Raw genomic sequence first — 13,415 nt, forward strand, 5'->3', positions numbered from 1 at the left:
ATTTAGCCTGTGTTCTACATCTAGACATGCGTGTTTCTGCATTTTGACTCCTGACAAATAACCAAATAACCGTTCGTTAACCAAATATTCCAAACGGTTACCGTGGTCTGAAATACAAATGATGTTCTGAGTCCTGACCTCTGGTAAAAACAATTGCTGTTACATATGTGGTAAAAAAATTGCTGTAACAAGATTAGCTCGGGTGGCTTAAAGCTTTAATAAATATACAATTTTTATGACATCAGAAGTTACATGATACACTTTTATCTTTAAAAATGTGCACGTAAACTGCAAAAAGGTAATTAGAATGGTGAAGAACTTACAAACAAATGGTTACAATTTAAATATCAATATAGGCTAAAATGTATATGAATAAGGTAAAGTCTTGATGTTAAGTTCATGTCCATGTTTTTTTTTTTTTCAACTAGCCAATATACAAGTTCTCTGCCATACAGTTTGCGAACATCATCTAAAATCAAGAAACCAGTCCCTCTCATGCTTGAATCAGGCATAGCTGGTGTCGTTGAAACGCATATGTGTGAAATGGATCTCAGTGGCATGCTGCTGCTAGAATCTATGTGTGAAGAGTGGATTTCTATTTGCTTGTGACTGCATGTCATTTGAATATGCCTGATACATTCAGTCGCATAAATGGAGGTCCTTTTTTCTCCTGTGGGCTTTAGTGCTCCCTCCCCTGGTTGGTATGAGGAACTTTGTTCATGTCATGCTTCACATCCCTATCTGCTCCATTGCACGTGGACCTCTCTGATCCCCTGAGACAGGTGCAGGCTTCCATCAGGGGCCATGGGCCGGGGAGGGTCATTTTTGACCGCCTGCACATACAAGAGAGGGCGACATGGCAGCCACCTCTGCAGTTCAAATCTAGGTACGACAGTAAGAGTTAAAGCTGAAGTGTCCTGTGGAAGAAACAGAAGTGTCTTAGTGCTCAAGGAAGCCCAAAGGAGGAAACTGCGTGTGCGAGTCCAGAACAGGAAGGCCAGGAAACAGAGAGGGTCCAGCCCTGCCTGCCCCAAATCTCAGAGTAGTCAAGAAAGAAGAGTCTTGCTCAAGAAGTGAGCCTGACTTCTGTAAAACTTGAAAACAAAGCTGTGCCAAGTTGGGTGCCTCTACGCCACTTGATTTCTCAGCTGTCTACGTACTCTACCATGTCAGTGCTGCAAAGGTTGGCAGAGAGGCTGTTCCTGCGGGCCGGTCCCTGTCTTGGAGACTCAAGCAGTGGGGAAGGCAGCTACTACCAATCCCAGGATGAGTCAGAGGCCTCTTCTTGGAGTGAGTGACTGAGCTGAGGCATGATGTAGGTTAGGCTGCTGGCACATTAAGTGTTTGGACATAACTGTAGAAAGCAGAGCTTGTCAAAGCGGTGGAGAAACCTGCTTGTCTAAAGGTCTTATCTCCCTGTTTGATCTATAGCGGTGCTGGCAGTGCTTTGAAGTTGACTAAACTCTCAAATGTGTGTGCTCAACATTCCGATCTCCATTTTTTATATATATATATATATAATATAATTTTTTTTTTTTTATTTATTTTTTTTACTTTGAATTACTTTTGATTATAGATTGTGATAGACTGATATATCTTGGGCTGGGTATCCAATTTTGATATAATGTGATTTAATTCTTGATAATTTGGGTATATTTAACTTATATATGCCTATTTTGAAATAAATTCTCTCTTCTAACTTAGTACATTATAAAAATATACAAAAACAACAAAAACTTTATTAAACTCCTAAAGTAAAAGATTGATCTTGTGATTTTAATAATCGATATTGCTATCATTTTAAATGAAGATCGCAATTTTATCTGAAAATGTATATTTTTCACTAGATGGCACTAGATATTTCGGACGATATTTGATATTTTACAAATGCTTCGAAACTAAAGTTATATGGAAATTAGGCTTAGATTGGCACCTAGTGGTTTGCTAAGGCCCCAATATACTTTCAGAGAAGTTCTTCTTCATTCTTCGTTGAGGGGTTAAAAAGATGTTTTAAACAGTCAAGCAATGGTATACCATTTGCGAACATGTGTGTTTGGAAGTACATTTAAATTTGAAGATGCTACATGTAAAACCATAATGTGTTATCAATTACTTATGCCTCATTTGAGTAGAATTTACATGAGGTGATCTGAAAATCCTGTTTTAACCACTCAATGATGATTTAAAGTGATATATGCAGTAGAACATTTTTAATTTGTCTTGTTTACATTGTGAATTCATAACGCTAACACGCCATAATATGTGCTGATTAAACTCTTTTATTGTAATTTATGATGATACTACTGCAAAAATCAGTGTATAAAACTGTGTTAACATTCAAAATACAGACAAAAGAATGGTGATAGATGCATACCTAGGGCTGGGTATCGAGTTCGATACATTTTAGGCACCAACCGAATTGCCTCTAAAAAATAGAGTATCAAAAAATGCCTTGTCGTTCAGTACCAAATTTCAATACCTAAGAGGATAATCTCACCAACGTCTGTGATAAGCATGAAGCATGCTAGATGTGCCCAAATCTAAAAGTGCCAGTGATTGGCTGTGATTTAGGCATCAAGGAAAAACACTAGTTTATGCCGGTTACGCCCAGAGACGCGGCTCACACGAGAGGCTGTAGTGTGTATGCATCCCAACCCTCACAGGTATGAAAGATGTGGAAAAGATCAAAAGTGTGGCTACATTTCACCAGGCTCGATGCCAACAGCATGCAATGCAATATTTGCGACAGGATTATTGCTGCCAAGACCGGCAAGCACTTGACAATGCACAGAATAATCTTAAGAGCAGAAAGTTGCTTCGTCTTCGACTTAAGATCTGCGTGCTTGTGAAGAAAATAACTTGCGCTCGTGGGATCTGTCATGACTCGACTTGTTAATTTGTGTGCACAATCATATTTTTGTGCTCGAGTTTGGGATTTGCAAGTTCTGCAGGTTTACACTTTACGTGCGAGCTTTGTCATGGTGCTCACACTGTTGTGATTCACTTGCGCGCTGTGTTTATGCGCTTGCGCTGTTTTGTCCAACATTTAACGCCATAAGAAAGTTGCTCCGTCTTCGACTGCAAGAAGGCCAAGCCGGTGCAGTCATCCTCTCAGCGTCCTGCCAAAGAGCTTCCTTGAACATGCCCACCACACGAGTCCTCCACCAAAACTACTGATGAATGCAGCGGTGCTACAACTGGGACTTCGACAGGTAAGGTTAACATTTAGCAAACAAACAAAAAAAATCGGCTAACTTGTAGTGGTACATGCTTGTGTACATGTTAAATTAAAGTTTCTGTGCACGGTGACATAGTCTTATAAACTGGGACCTACTGTTAGTTATTGTTTGGATGTATGGCTATAGATAGCTAGCTAAATCGATGCTAAAAATGCTTTAAGGGTGACCGTAACTGATCAAGTTTAACACCCATTAAACTAGTTACCTTGTTAAACCGTACTTAACCTTAGGGTTGGCTGAATTAACAGTTTAACTTTCTTGTTTTGTTTTTTCCTCTTCACATTAATGTTTTTAGCCTCTGCCCCTGCCGACCAGAAGGTTCTGGAGATGAGTCTTTGAGTCTGTAAAAAAAAGTCAACAAACTGAAAAAATAAAACCAAAGTTTTTTTGAGGTAACGTTTGTAATCTTGTTTAAATGGATTTCATAAAATTGGTATCGGAAAAGTATCGTTTAGGAACCGGTATCGAAGTCAAGGTATCTGTATCGATATCTTTTTTTTTTTTTTTTTTTTTACAATTCCCAGCCTTATGCATACCTTTTGGCAGATGTGTGAATGTTTTTCGCTGCAGATGGAACATGAGTGAATGTGCACTTGAGAGTATTTGAGTAGATTTTATTTATTTTTGTAGACTAATTTAAAAAAAAATCGCATGGCATGGTCTTTCTCGCTGGTGTGTTGTTTACAATGTAAACAAAGTAGTAGGTGGAGCTTCAGGTCACACCTACTGATGATGTGGACCAATGACCGTAAGCATTTTGTAGCAGGTTAAAATTTTCGTGAAAGTTCGCCCTGGCGAACTGTTATGAATCATCAAAATGATCCACCTTCTTTTTGGACAGATTTTGTTCTAAATAACTTAATATATGTTCGTTCTTCGATTTTGTATGAAGTATATCGGGGCCTTTAGTGGATTGGTGTGGTACTGCCAACACACACACACACACATATATTCTATGTACAAAACCTTTTTATTCATCTCCTAATGTTTGTGCTGTTGCCTGGCTTTAGGCTGCGTCATACTGGAGTTCCAGGGAAGCTTTCTTTTAGTCTCCCGGGAGACCTGTCAGTGTGTCCTGCTTTGTTTGGGTCCCAGTGTTCTGCTGTTCCTGCCAGTCTGAATTCCACACTAATTCTTAAGGTTCACCCGTTCTTACAGTGTTTACCCACTTAAATAACTGTAGTGTCACACTAGTGTCTTGTAGTTGCACTACATGAATTACATTTTTGATTTGATGTGTTGTAAAAGTGGAGTTTCGGTAGCATCTGTTAACACCATTTAAAGTAAATTAATATAAAATATTACTATTAATATAAAATATTAATATATAAAAAAACATTGTTGTCAAAAGTAATACATTTGGCACATCAAGAGGTTTCAATGATACCAAGCCCCATTGGTTCTCGTGTGTCTCATAACCAAGCACTACCGAGTTTGCAATATGCTTAAATATACAAGAGATTTGAGTAGGGCTTGGTATCGTTAAAAGAAATGTGATACTGATACCGGTTCCTAAACTATACTTTTTTTTCTATACCAATTTTATGAAATCTGTTTTAACAAGATTACAAACATTAGCTCAAAAAAACTTTATTTTTTCAGTTTGTTTACTTTTTTTTTTTTTTAACATACTCAAAGACTCATCTCCTGAGCCTTCTGGTTTCCTCATGCCAGGGTCGGCAGGGGCAGAGGCTAAAAACAGAGGCTAAGAGGAAAAAACAAAACAAGAAAGCTAAACTGTTAATTCAGCCACCCTTAACGATAAGTACGGTTTATCAAGATAACTAGTTTAATGTGAGTTAAACTTGATCAGTTACTGTCAACCATAAATTATTTTTAACATTGATTTAGCTAGCTATCTTGGCAGCAGTAATCTTGTTGCAAACATTGCATTGCATGCTGTTGGCATCGAGCCTGGTGAAATGTAGCTACTCTTTTGATCTTTTCCACATCTTTTACATCTATGTGTGTTGGGATGCATACACACTACAGCCTCACGTGTGAGCCGCATAACTGGCATAAACTAGTGTTTTTCCTTGATGCCTAAACACCGGTAATCACCTGCACTTTTAGATTTGGGCACATCTAGCATGCTTCATGCTTATCACAGACGTTGATGAGATTAACCCCTTAGGTATCTAAATTTGGTACCAAACGACAAGACATTTTTTGATTGTTTAGAGGCAATTTGATCGGTGCCTAAAATGTATCGAACTCTATACCCAGCCCTAGATTTGAGAGCTATGGTGAAGGGCAAGATTTCAACCAACAACAACATGCACATTATGTTCATCTTCAAAACATCAAAATGTGTACTTTTGGGTTCCATGAAAGAGAAGTCATTCATAGGTTTGGAATGATATTAGGGTACTGAACCCTTTTGGAGCAGTTTTTCCCAAACCTGGTCCATTAGTACCCCTAACAATGCACCTATTGAATGCCTATTAGACCCTATTTTACACACCCAAAACTGAAATTTGCATTCCCTTGTTCAAAACGCCATTGTTAATTTGTGGTACTAGAAGCCAACCATTTTTTTTTTTAAACATGACTGCCTAATAAACATGACAAAAAAAAAAAAATTAACCATGGTTTCAGTTTTTCATTATAAAACTGCTGTATCCATGACTGTAGTGTATATATAACAACTGTGATTTTAAAACATGGTACCACAAATTTTAAGGTGAAGCAAAAGTGAGGAAGCCCAAAATATTTGAGGATGCTATGCAAAACTGTTTCAAAAAATAACTTCCCTATCTGTCCTCTAAGGGGCTCCGTATTAGGGTGAGTAAATGATAGACTCCCCAGCATTTCTTTCCTCGCCTCGGTCAACAATTCCCCCTTTTTTTTTATCCCATCCCACCAGGGAATCTGGATGTTGACTTTAAATTGCTCCTATCTTTACAAACTCTGTGTCCACAGAGTCGACTTGTGAGAGCATGCTAAGTATCCATGAGCTGCAAAGAGATTATACGTGGACTTGAGCAGTGCCTGAAGTCTTGAGGAAATGAGGTCAGGGAGAAGGGTGAGAGACTTACCAAATTGTCACTGTCCCTTGAGTCTCCACCTGGCCAGGGTAGCTGGATCTGGCTCAGTCTTTAAATCCATCTGTTCCTGAGTCTTCCTATGGGTCTGCATCTCTCTTGCTATGCCACAGCATTTCTTCCCTTAAAGAGGCTAAAATGCCAGGCCTGGGGCTGCATGTTCTGCAAATGAGTGCTGCTCTTGGACGTGCGTGTGCTTTGGCGGACCGGTGGGCTCTTGAGTGAGCCTGCAGTCGATGCGCCCCTATCCGACCCTCATTGGCTTGCGTCAGAGCGAACCAAAGCTGCCGAGGGGCACTCCAATTGATCTGGCTAATCAATTGTGGACTGTCCACGGCAGGACAATGCCAGCACTGAATTTGAGGGACCAAAGGCACACTCTTTATGCCCTAACCTCAACACGTTGCATCTCATTTAAATTGACATTAGTGTTATTTTGACCACCCACAAATCTTTCTCCAGTCCATTGGCTTCACAGAAGTATCATTGGTTTATTGATCATGTGTCTCATTGGACATGACACTGCTGTTATAGGTTTGCCCCTCTCCTTAGTAACCAGACCCCCATTTTGATCAATCGAGTGCGTGTGTTTGTGTATGTGCTCGTGTTTTTTTTGTGTTTTTTTTTTTTTGCGTGTGTTCCACTTGAGGGTGAGTGGAATGGCACTGTGTATAGAATAAATATTGATACAAATGGAGAATGAGGTCGATTGATTTGCCAGGGTGATATCTGCACAGTGGAGCTGTGGCTTTAGTTCAGCAAGGGCTTTAGTTCAGCGCTCCACATTTGGGGAAGCGCAGGAAAGGCAGACTACATCAGCAGCCAGACTCTGATTCAAAGCAGCGTGAGCACGCACCTGGATCTTTGGGTTAAAGTGGATGAAAGGATTAGTCGAGTTTGGACCTCTTGGGGTGAGGTGCAGGGCTATGAGCTGGATGCTGTGAGGAGGAGTAGGAAGAAGGAAAAACTGTCTTGAAAGGGCCGATGTGTGACCGAAAAAGCTCCAGGAGGCATGGTGGGAAGCGGGAGTCTCGTTCATCAGGAGGAGCAGTGGAGGGAGGAGGAGGAGTGGAGCCTCCCACGGTCCTGGTAGTGCACGACGGTAAGGGTAGTCATGGCACACATTTGGATGGGAAGCCAGCACAAATGCAAGGATTACTCATATCTTAAACCATTTATGATTTTTTTTTTTTTAAATCCTGAGCCATTTTTTCTTTTGAGTTGTTGTCAGTGCGTAGCTTTGATGCCTGCCCTTTGTTTTGGATGCATTTCGAGCACCTCTTTTTGTGGCACTTTCTGTAGCAGTGTGAAGTTAAGGTGAACTTTGTACACTGTCCTCTATCTCTCACCGTAGTTCCTCTATCTAAACAGAGTAGAATTATGACACTACAGTGTGCAGTACAGTCTCATCAACCACTGCATGTGAGAGAGAGAGAGACACGCTTTAAGTGCTCTGTTATATGGCAGGAGAATTGATGGAAAGTTGTGGGGTGAGGCTTGCTCTCTCTCTCTCTCTCTCTCTCTCTCTGGATCTGCCCAGAGCCTGTGGATCAGAGATAATGGCAGTAGATATGAGTGTGACTGACCTCGGTCTATGCTCTCTGCCTCTTTCACTGCTGATCGAGATGTTTTAATGCCCCTACTTCGGGTTTAAAAGCATTCCACTTTCGTAATGCTTCATGTGGGTGTGTCGTTCATTAGAGTCCTCTACGCATGTGTTTCCCAGTCCTGGTCCACAAGATGCCCGACACAATATATTTTGGGTGTCTCTCTAATCTTAACACACCGGATTCAACTGATCAGCTCATTTGTAGATTGCACCAGGCCTTGAATTCATGAGCTGTGTCAAAATTTGCGTACCATCAGAGCATGTGCTGCATTTAATGAAGAATGTACTTTCTCAGCAGATAAAAAATATGTTCTTCGTTAATGCAGGTCAGTAGGATGAATGCATTCCCGGATATACTTAATCGGGAATATGGGCTTTGTCCTATGACTTGAATGTATGATGAAACAACAACCACAAAAATAATCTAGTCTCATTTTTCTAAACTAATACAATTCAACAGTAAGGAACAACATTTTGAGAGATATATATATATATATCACTTGCAGTTGAATAGTGCTGCCCCATTATTTAGTGTTTTGAATAAATTGTCTGTTTCGCACCAGTGGCATTATGTCATTGTAAAGTGTCCAGTGGATGTATTAGATCATCCGTGAACTAGTGCTGCAACTAATGATTATTTTGATAATCGATTAATCTAACGATTGTTCGGCGATTATTGCACCGATTATCATTAGCCCGACTTGAAATGTTGTATTAAACGTGCTTACTAACAATAAAGAGTACAAAATCGTCTTTTAAAAATACCTCTAAATGACATTCACTGAATTATGGGAAAAAAACTTTATTAAGCTTAATTCAGTAAAGAAATTCACTGCAAAGAATCCTATTGTTATCAAGTGTTTTTGTCTTGTTTTCCATTTAAAATGGTCTATAAATCCTTAAAACAAGATCCATTTAATTGAGAAGCAACATGTAAGATACAGTGAGGAAAATAAGTATTTGAACACCCTGCTATTTTGCAAGTTCTCCCACTTAGAAATCATGGAGGGGTCTGAAATTGTCATCGTAGGTGCATGTCCACTGTGAGAGACATAATCTAAAAAAAAAATCCAGAAATCACAATGTATGATTTTTTAACTATTTATTTGTATGATACAGCTGCAAATAAGTATTTGAACACCTGAGAAAATCAATGTTAATATTTGGTACAGTAGCCTTTGTTTGCAATTACAGAGGTCAAACGTTACCTGTAGTTTTTCACCAGGTTTGCACACACTGCAGGAGGGATTTTGGCCCACTCCTCCACACAGATCTTCTCTAGATCAGTCAGGTTTCTGGGCTGTCGCTGAGAAACACGGAGTTTGAGCTCCCTCCAAAGATTCTCTATTGGGTTTAGGTCTGGAGACTGGCTAGGCCACGCCAGAACCTTGATATGCTTCTTACAGAGCCACTCCTTGGTTATCCTGGCTGTGTGCTTCGGGTCATTGTCATGTTGGAAGACCCAGCCTCGACCCATCTTCAATGCTCTAACTGAGGGAAGGAGGTTGTTCCCCAAAATCTCGCAATACATGGCCCCGGTCATCCTCTCCTTAATACAGTGCAGTCAGCCCTGTCCCATGTGCAGAAAAACACCCCCAAAGCATGATGCTACCGCCCCCATGCTTCACAGTAGGGATGGTGTTCTTGGGATGGTACTCATCATTCTTCTTCCTCCAAACACGGTTAGTGGAATTATGACCAAAAAGTTCTATTTTGGTCTCATCTGACCACATGACTTTCTCCCATGACTCCTCTGGATCATCCAAATGGTCATTGGCAAACTTAAGACGGGCCTTGACATGTGCTGGTTTAAGCAGGGGAACCTTCTGTGCCATGCATGATTTCAAACCATGACGTCTTAGTGTATTACCAACAGTAACCTTGGAAACGGTGATCCCAGCTCTTTTCAGGTCATTGACCAGCTCCTCCCGTGTAGTTCTGGGCTGATTTCTCACCTTTCTTAGGATCATTGAGACCCCACGAGGTGAGATCTTGCATGGAGCCCCAGTCCGAGGGAGATTGACAGTCATGTTTAGCTTCTTCCATTTTCTAATGATTGCTCCAACAGTGGACCTTTTTTCACCAAGCTGCTTGGCAATTTCCCCGTAGCCCTTTCCAGCCTTGTGGAGGTGTACAATTTTGTCTATAGTGTCTTTGGACAGCTCTTTGGTCTTGGCCATGTTAGTAGTTGGATTCTTACTGATTGTATGGGGTGGACAGGTGTCTTTATGCAGCTAACGACCTCAAACAAGTGCATATAATTTAGGATAATAAATGGAGTGGAGGTGGACATTTTAAAGGCAGACTAACAGGTCTTTGAGGGTCAGAATTCTAGCTGATAGACAGGTGTTCAAATACTTATTTGCAGCTGTATCATACAAATAAATAGTTAAAAAATCATATATTGTGATTTCTGGATTTTTTTTTTAGATTATGTCTCTCACAGTGGACATGCACCTACGATGACAATTTCAGACCCCTCCATGATTTCCAAGTGGGAGAACTTGCAAAATAGCAGGGTGTTCAAATACTTATTTTCCTCACTGTATGTAGACTTGCTTTAAGAGAATGTATCTTAAATATATGTGTATTTTCACTTGGTTATACTTCTGCGAGGGCAGTTAAGACAAAATCTATTCTCTAAATGCAAGTGTACATATCTTATATGCTGCTTCTCAGGTGAATGTGTCTTTTTAACATTCTCAGATAATACATTTTCTTCTGCAGTGTAGCTGCTTTTGTAAATGTATGTTGTTTAAAGAAGAGTTTTAGATATATATAGGAAGACAAAACAAATCAAAAACATATTTTGTTGCTGCGTATAATGGGGTGAAGTCTTCCCTCTCTCACCATTCTGTTCACAAGCATCCCCAAGACAGAGTGTGCATCAGCCGTATTGCAGTTTCAATATCTCCCCCTTTTATCAGGACACTATGTGCAACTCATAGAAGAGGTGCTGACCGCACAGAGAAATGCCTGTTTCGGAGTTTTTGGGCATTTAAATGACCTGCTTCTGTATTATTTGAACTTTAATAAAGCTATAATTCATTAAATATAACTGTATTTAAGATTGGTGTTTTCTTTAAGGATGCTCGACATGTACGTTTTGCTCCTGCTCCACTTATTCCACAATGAGAGTGCTTCTGTATTTACCTATTTAGTATTTTTGCCTTATAATTCCCTCAATTTGCGATCTATATGACCTGAAACTGTTTGGAGTGCGTCTGGACTGTGAGCTGTGTAATTCTTCCTCCCCTTAGACAGGCGTGAACTGCAGTGCTGCTGTCATGCGTCATCATTAGAGTTTAATGTGATCTCGTGCTATGTTAAATGAGATTAAATGACTATTTGACAACGGATATTTTGTTGACAATTTTTTTTTTTATGACTAATCATTTCAGCCCTACTGGGTACCTCCCGGCTACTCTTTTATGAATAGTGAGGATACCAGACTCCATTGGAATACTATATAGTACGGAAGTATGAATATTTGAACACCGCCATTGAGTCAGGGAAACATCCAAATTAAGTTGTGTTGGGTAGGGTTGTCAACATGACCGAGAAACTAAATTGGAATTTTTTGCTTAACTATTACCAAAATTTGGATTATATTAGACTTTTAAATATATTATTTCAGTTAGTTGAAAAAAGCTACAAGACAAATAGTAATCACCAGATTTTTACCTCGACATTGTCTCCTCAGTCGATGAGAGGGTACAAAAGCAGGTATTGTTATTGCAACAAACCATACCTTGTGTTAACATAAAATGTTTAAAACCTAAATTAATTTAAGATTTAAAGTGCTTAAAATTACAAAATCAAAAGACTTGTCCAGTTCATATTCTCAGAGTTAAACTAGAAAAGAAACTCTTCAAAACAGTTCTGTTAACAGTATTGCACGGTATACCGGTGACGGTGTGCTACTGAGGGAGGAAGCTTTAAAATACTGCCGGTACCACTGTGTTTTTCATTACAGTTGTATGTACACTAGTAATATTCCCAGATGGTTGTGGTATTTGGTTGTGAAACAACATTTGGTCCTCAGATGCTACAACAGAACTGAACACCATGATCTTGAGACGTGCTTTTCAAAATTGAACTTCTTTCACTTTGACAGTGTTTTAAAATGCATTGCTTATGCTACAAGTAGCTGAAGAAAGCAAGACGCAATGGCCAAATACCTCCACCTAAGTCATCCTCAGTGCTTGGTACACATCTAAAATTCAAATCTAATTTTTGAATTTAATTTGCATTTATAATCAAATTAGACAAATATTCCAATTTTGAACACCCTTAGGCCACATGAACACTGATCAATCATAAATGGTTTTAGATTTAGTTTTCGTCAGTTTTCGTTTTCAATTTCCTAACGTCATCATTTTCCAAAGTATGCGGTTGTGGAAGCGTTTCGAACCACTTCGTTTCGGTGGAGGAAAACGGAGTTCTAGTGTGAATGAGTGCTGTAAATGTAGGGAAATTAATGCATTTTCAAATGAAAATGTATTAGTGTGAACGTGGCCTTAGTTGGGGGAACTCCAGGACTGGGAAACACTGCTCCACGCCAACAATAATACTCCAATTATTTGGACATCTCTGAGTGCAGCAGTGACAACAGCTGGATCTTCTCAGATGCTGTGACAGTGTGCATTTCCCTAGAGTGAACGCTGGTAGTCTGGAAAGAGGAATATCTAAAAATCTGAATGTTCCCACACAAGCCCTTTAAAGGGTCGAGAAACATGTACTATTGCATTTGTTGCCAAAGAGTGGTCGCTCACAGGGTTTGTGTATTAGTGTTTGTGTGCTTACCTGATTTCTGACTCAGTTCGTTCTCACAGTTGCTGAAACACAGAATTATGATGTGATCTTTCTAACATACTTGCATAGCGAGAGAGTGTCAGTATATTGATTTGGGTCTGGGCTCTTTTTTTGTCATTGGCTCAGAAAGTATTAGATAACATGAGTTAATTCGATGTGGTTTTAACAACAATGGAAATTTGAGCAGGCCTAACCACGAATAGGCCATGAGAGAAATTGCAACATGCTCTGAAAAAGGGAAGTGGTCCAATGCTGTGGGAGCTAGTAATGTTTAACTGCCTTTTTAAAAGGAATAGTTCACCCAAAAATTAAACATTTATTTTCTCACCTCCATGTTGTTTCAAACCTGTATGACTGACCTTATTCTGTGGAATGCTAAAGGAGATGTTAGGCAGAATATTGGGCACTGGCATCCTCAGTCCTCATACACTTTCATTAAAAAATGAGCAGCATTAACATTCTTCAACATTTCTCTTGTTCCACGGAAGTCATACAGGTTTGAAAAGACATGAGTAAGTAAATGAAAAAAAAAAAAGAGGAAAAAAAACATTTTTGGGTGAACCAACATTCTAATTTGGGTAATTCTCACAAAACCTGTCAAGAAAGTGTCCTGGTCTTATTTTACTCAAAATCAAAACTTAGCTAAATAAAAAATAACTAATTGTATTTTAAATACACCAATCAGCCACAGCATTAAAACCACCTGCC

General features: G+C 39.5%; 1 protein-coding gene across 2 annotated transcripts in view; it reads left to right on the forward strand.

The window, feature by feature from the left end:
• Positions 1-13,415, forward strand: part of prkacaa (protein kinase, cAMP-dependent, catalytic, alpha, genome duplicate a) — a 39,093-nt gene that overhangs the window by 5,850 nt on the left and 19,828 nt on the right. Inside the window, exon 1 of one of the 2 annotated variants that reach the window (XM_052139716.1) lies at positions 966-1,290. The exons of the other annotated variant lie outside the window; for it this stretch is intronic. Coding sequence (XP_051995676.1) covers positions 1,167-1,290 — 124 coding nt within the window. The 5' untranslated portion in view covers positions 966-1,166. Of the gene's footprint in view, positions 1-965; positions 1,291-13,415 lie in introns of those variants that run through there. 2 annotated transcript variants of the gene reach the window in all.

The sequence above is a fragment of the Xyrauchen texanus genome, chromosome 12 (genome assembly GCF_025860055.1).
Source record: "Xyrauchen texanus isolate HMW12.3.18 chromosome 12, RBS_HiC_50CHRs, whole genome shotgun sequence".
NCBI classification, from domain to species: domain Eukaryota; kingdom Metazoa; phylum Chordata; class Actinopteri; order Cypriniformes; family Catostomidae; genus Xyrauchen; species Xyrauchen texanus.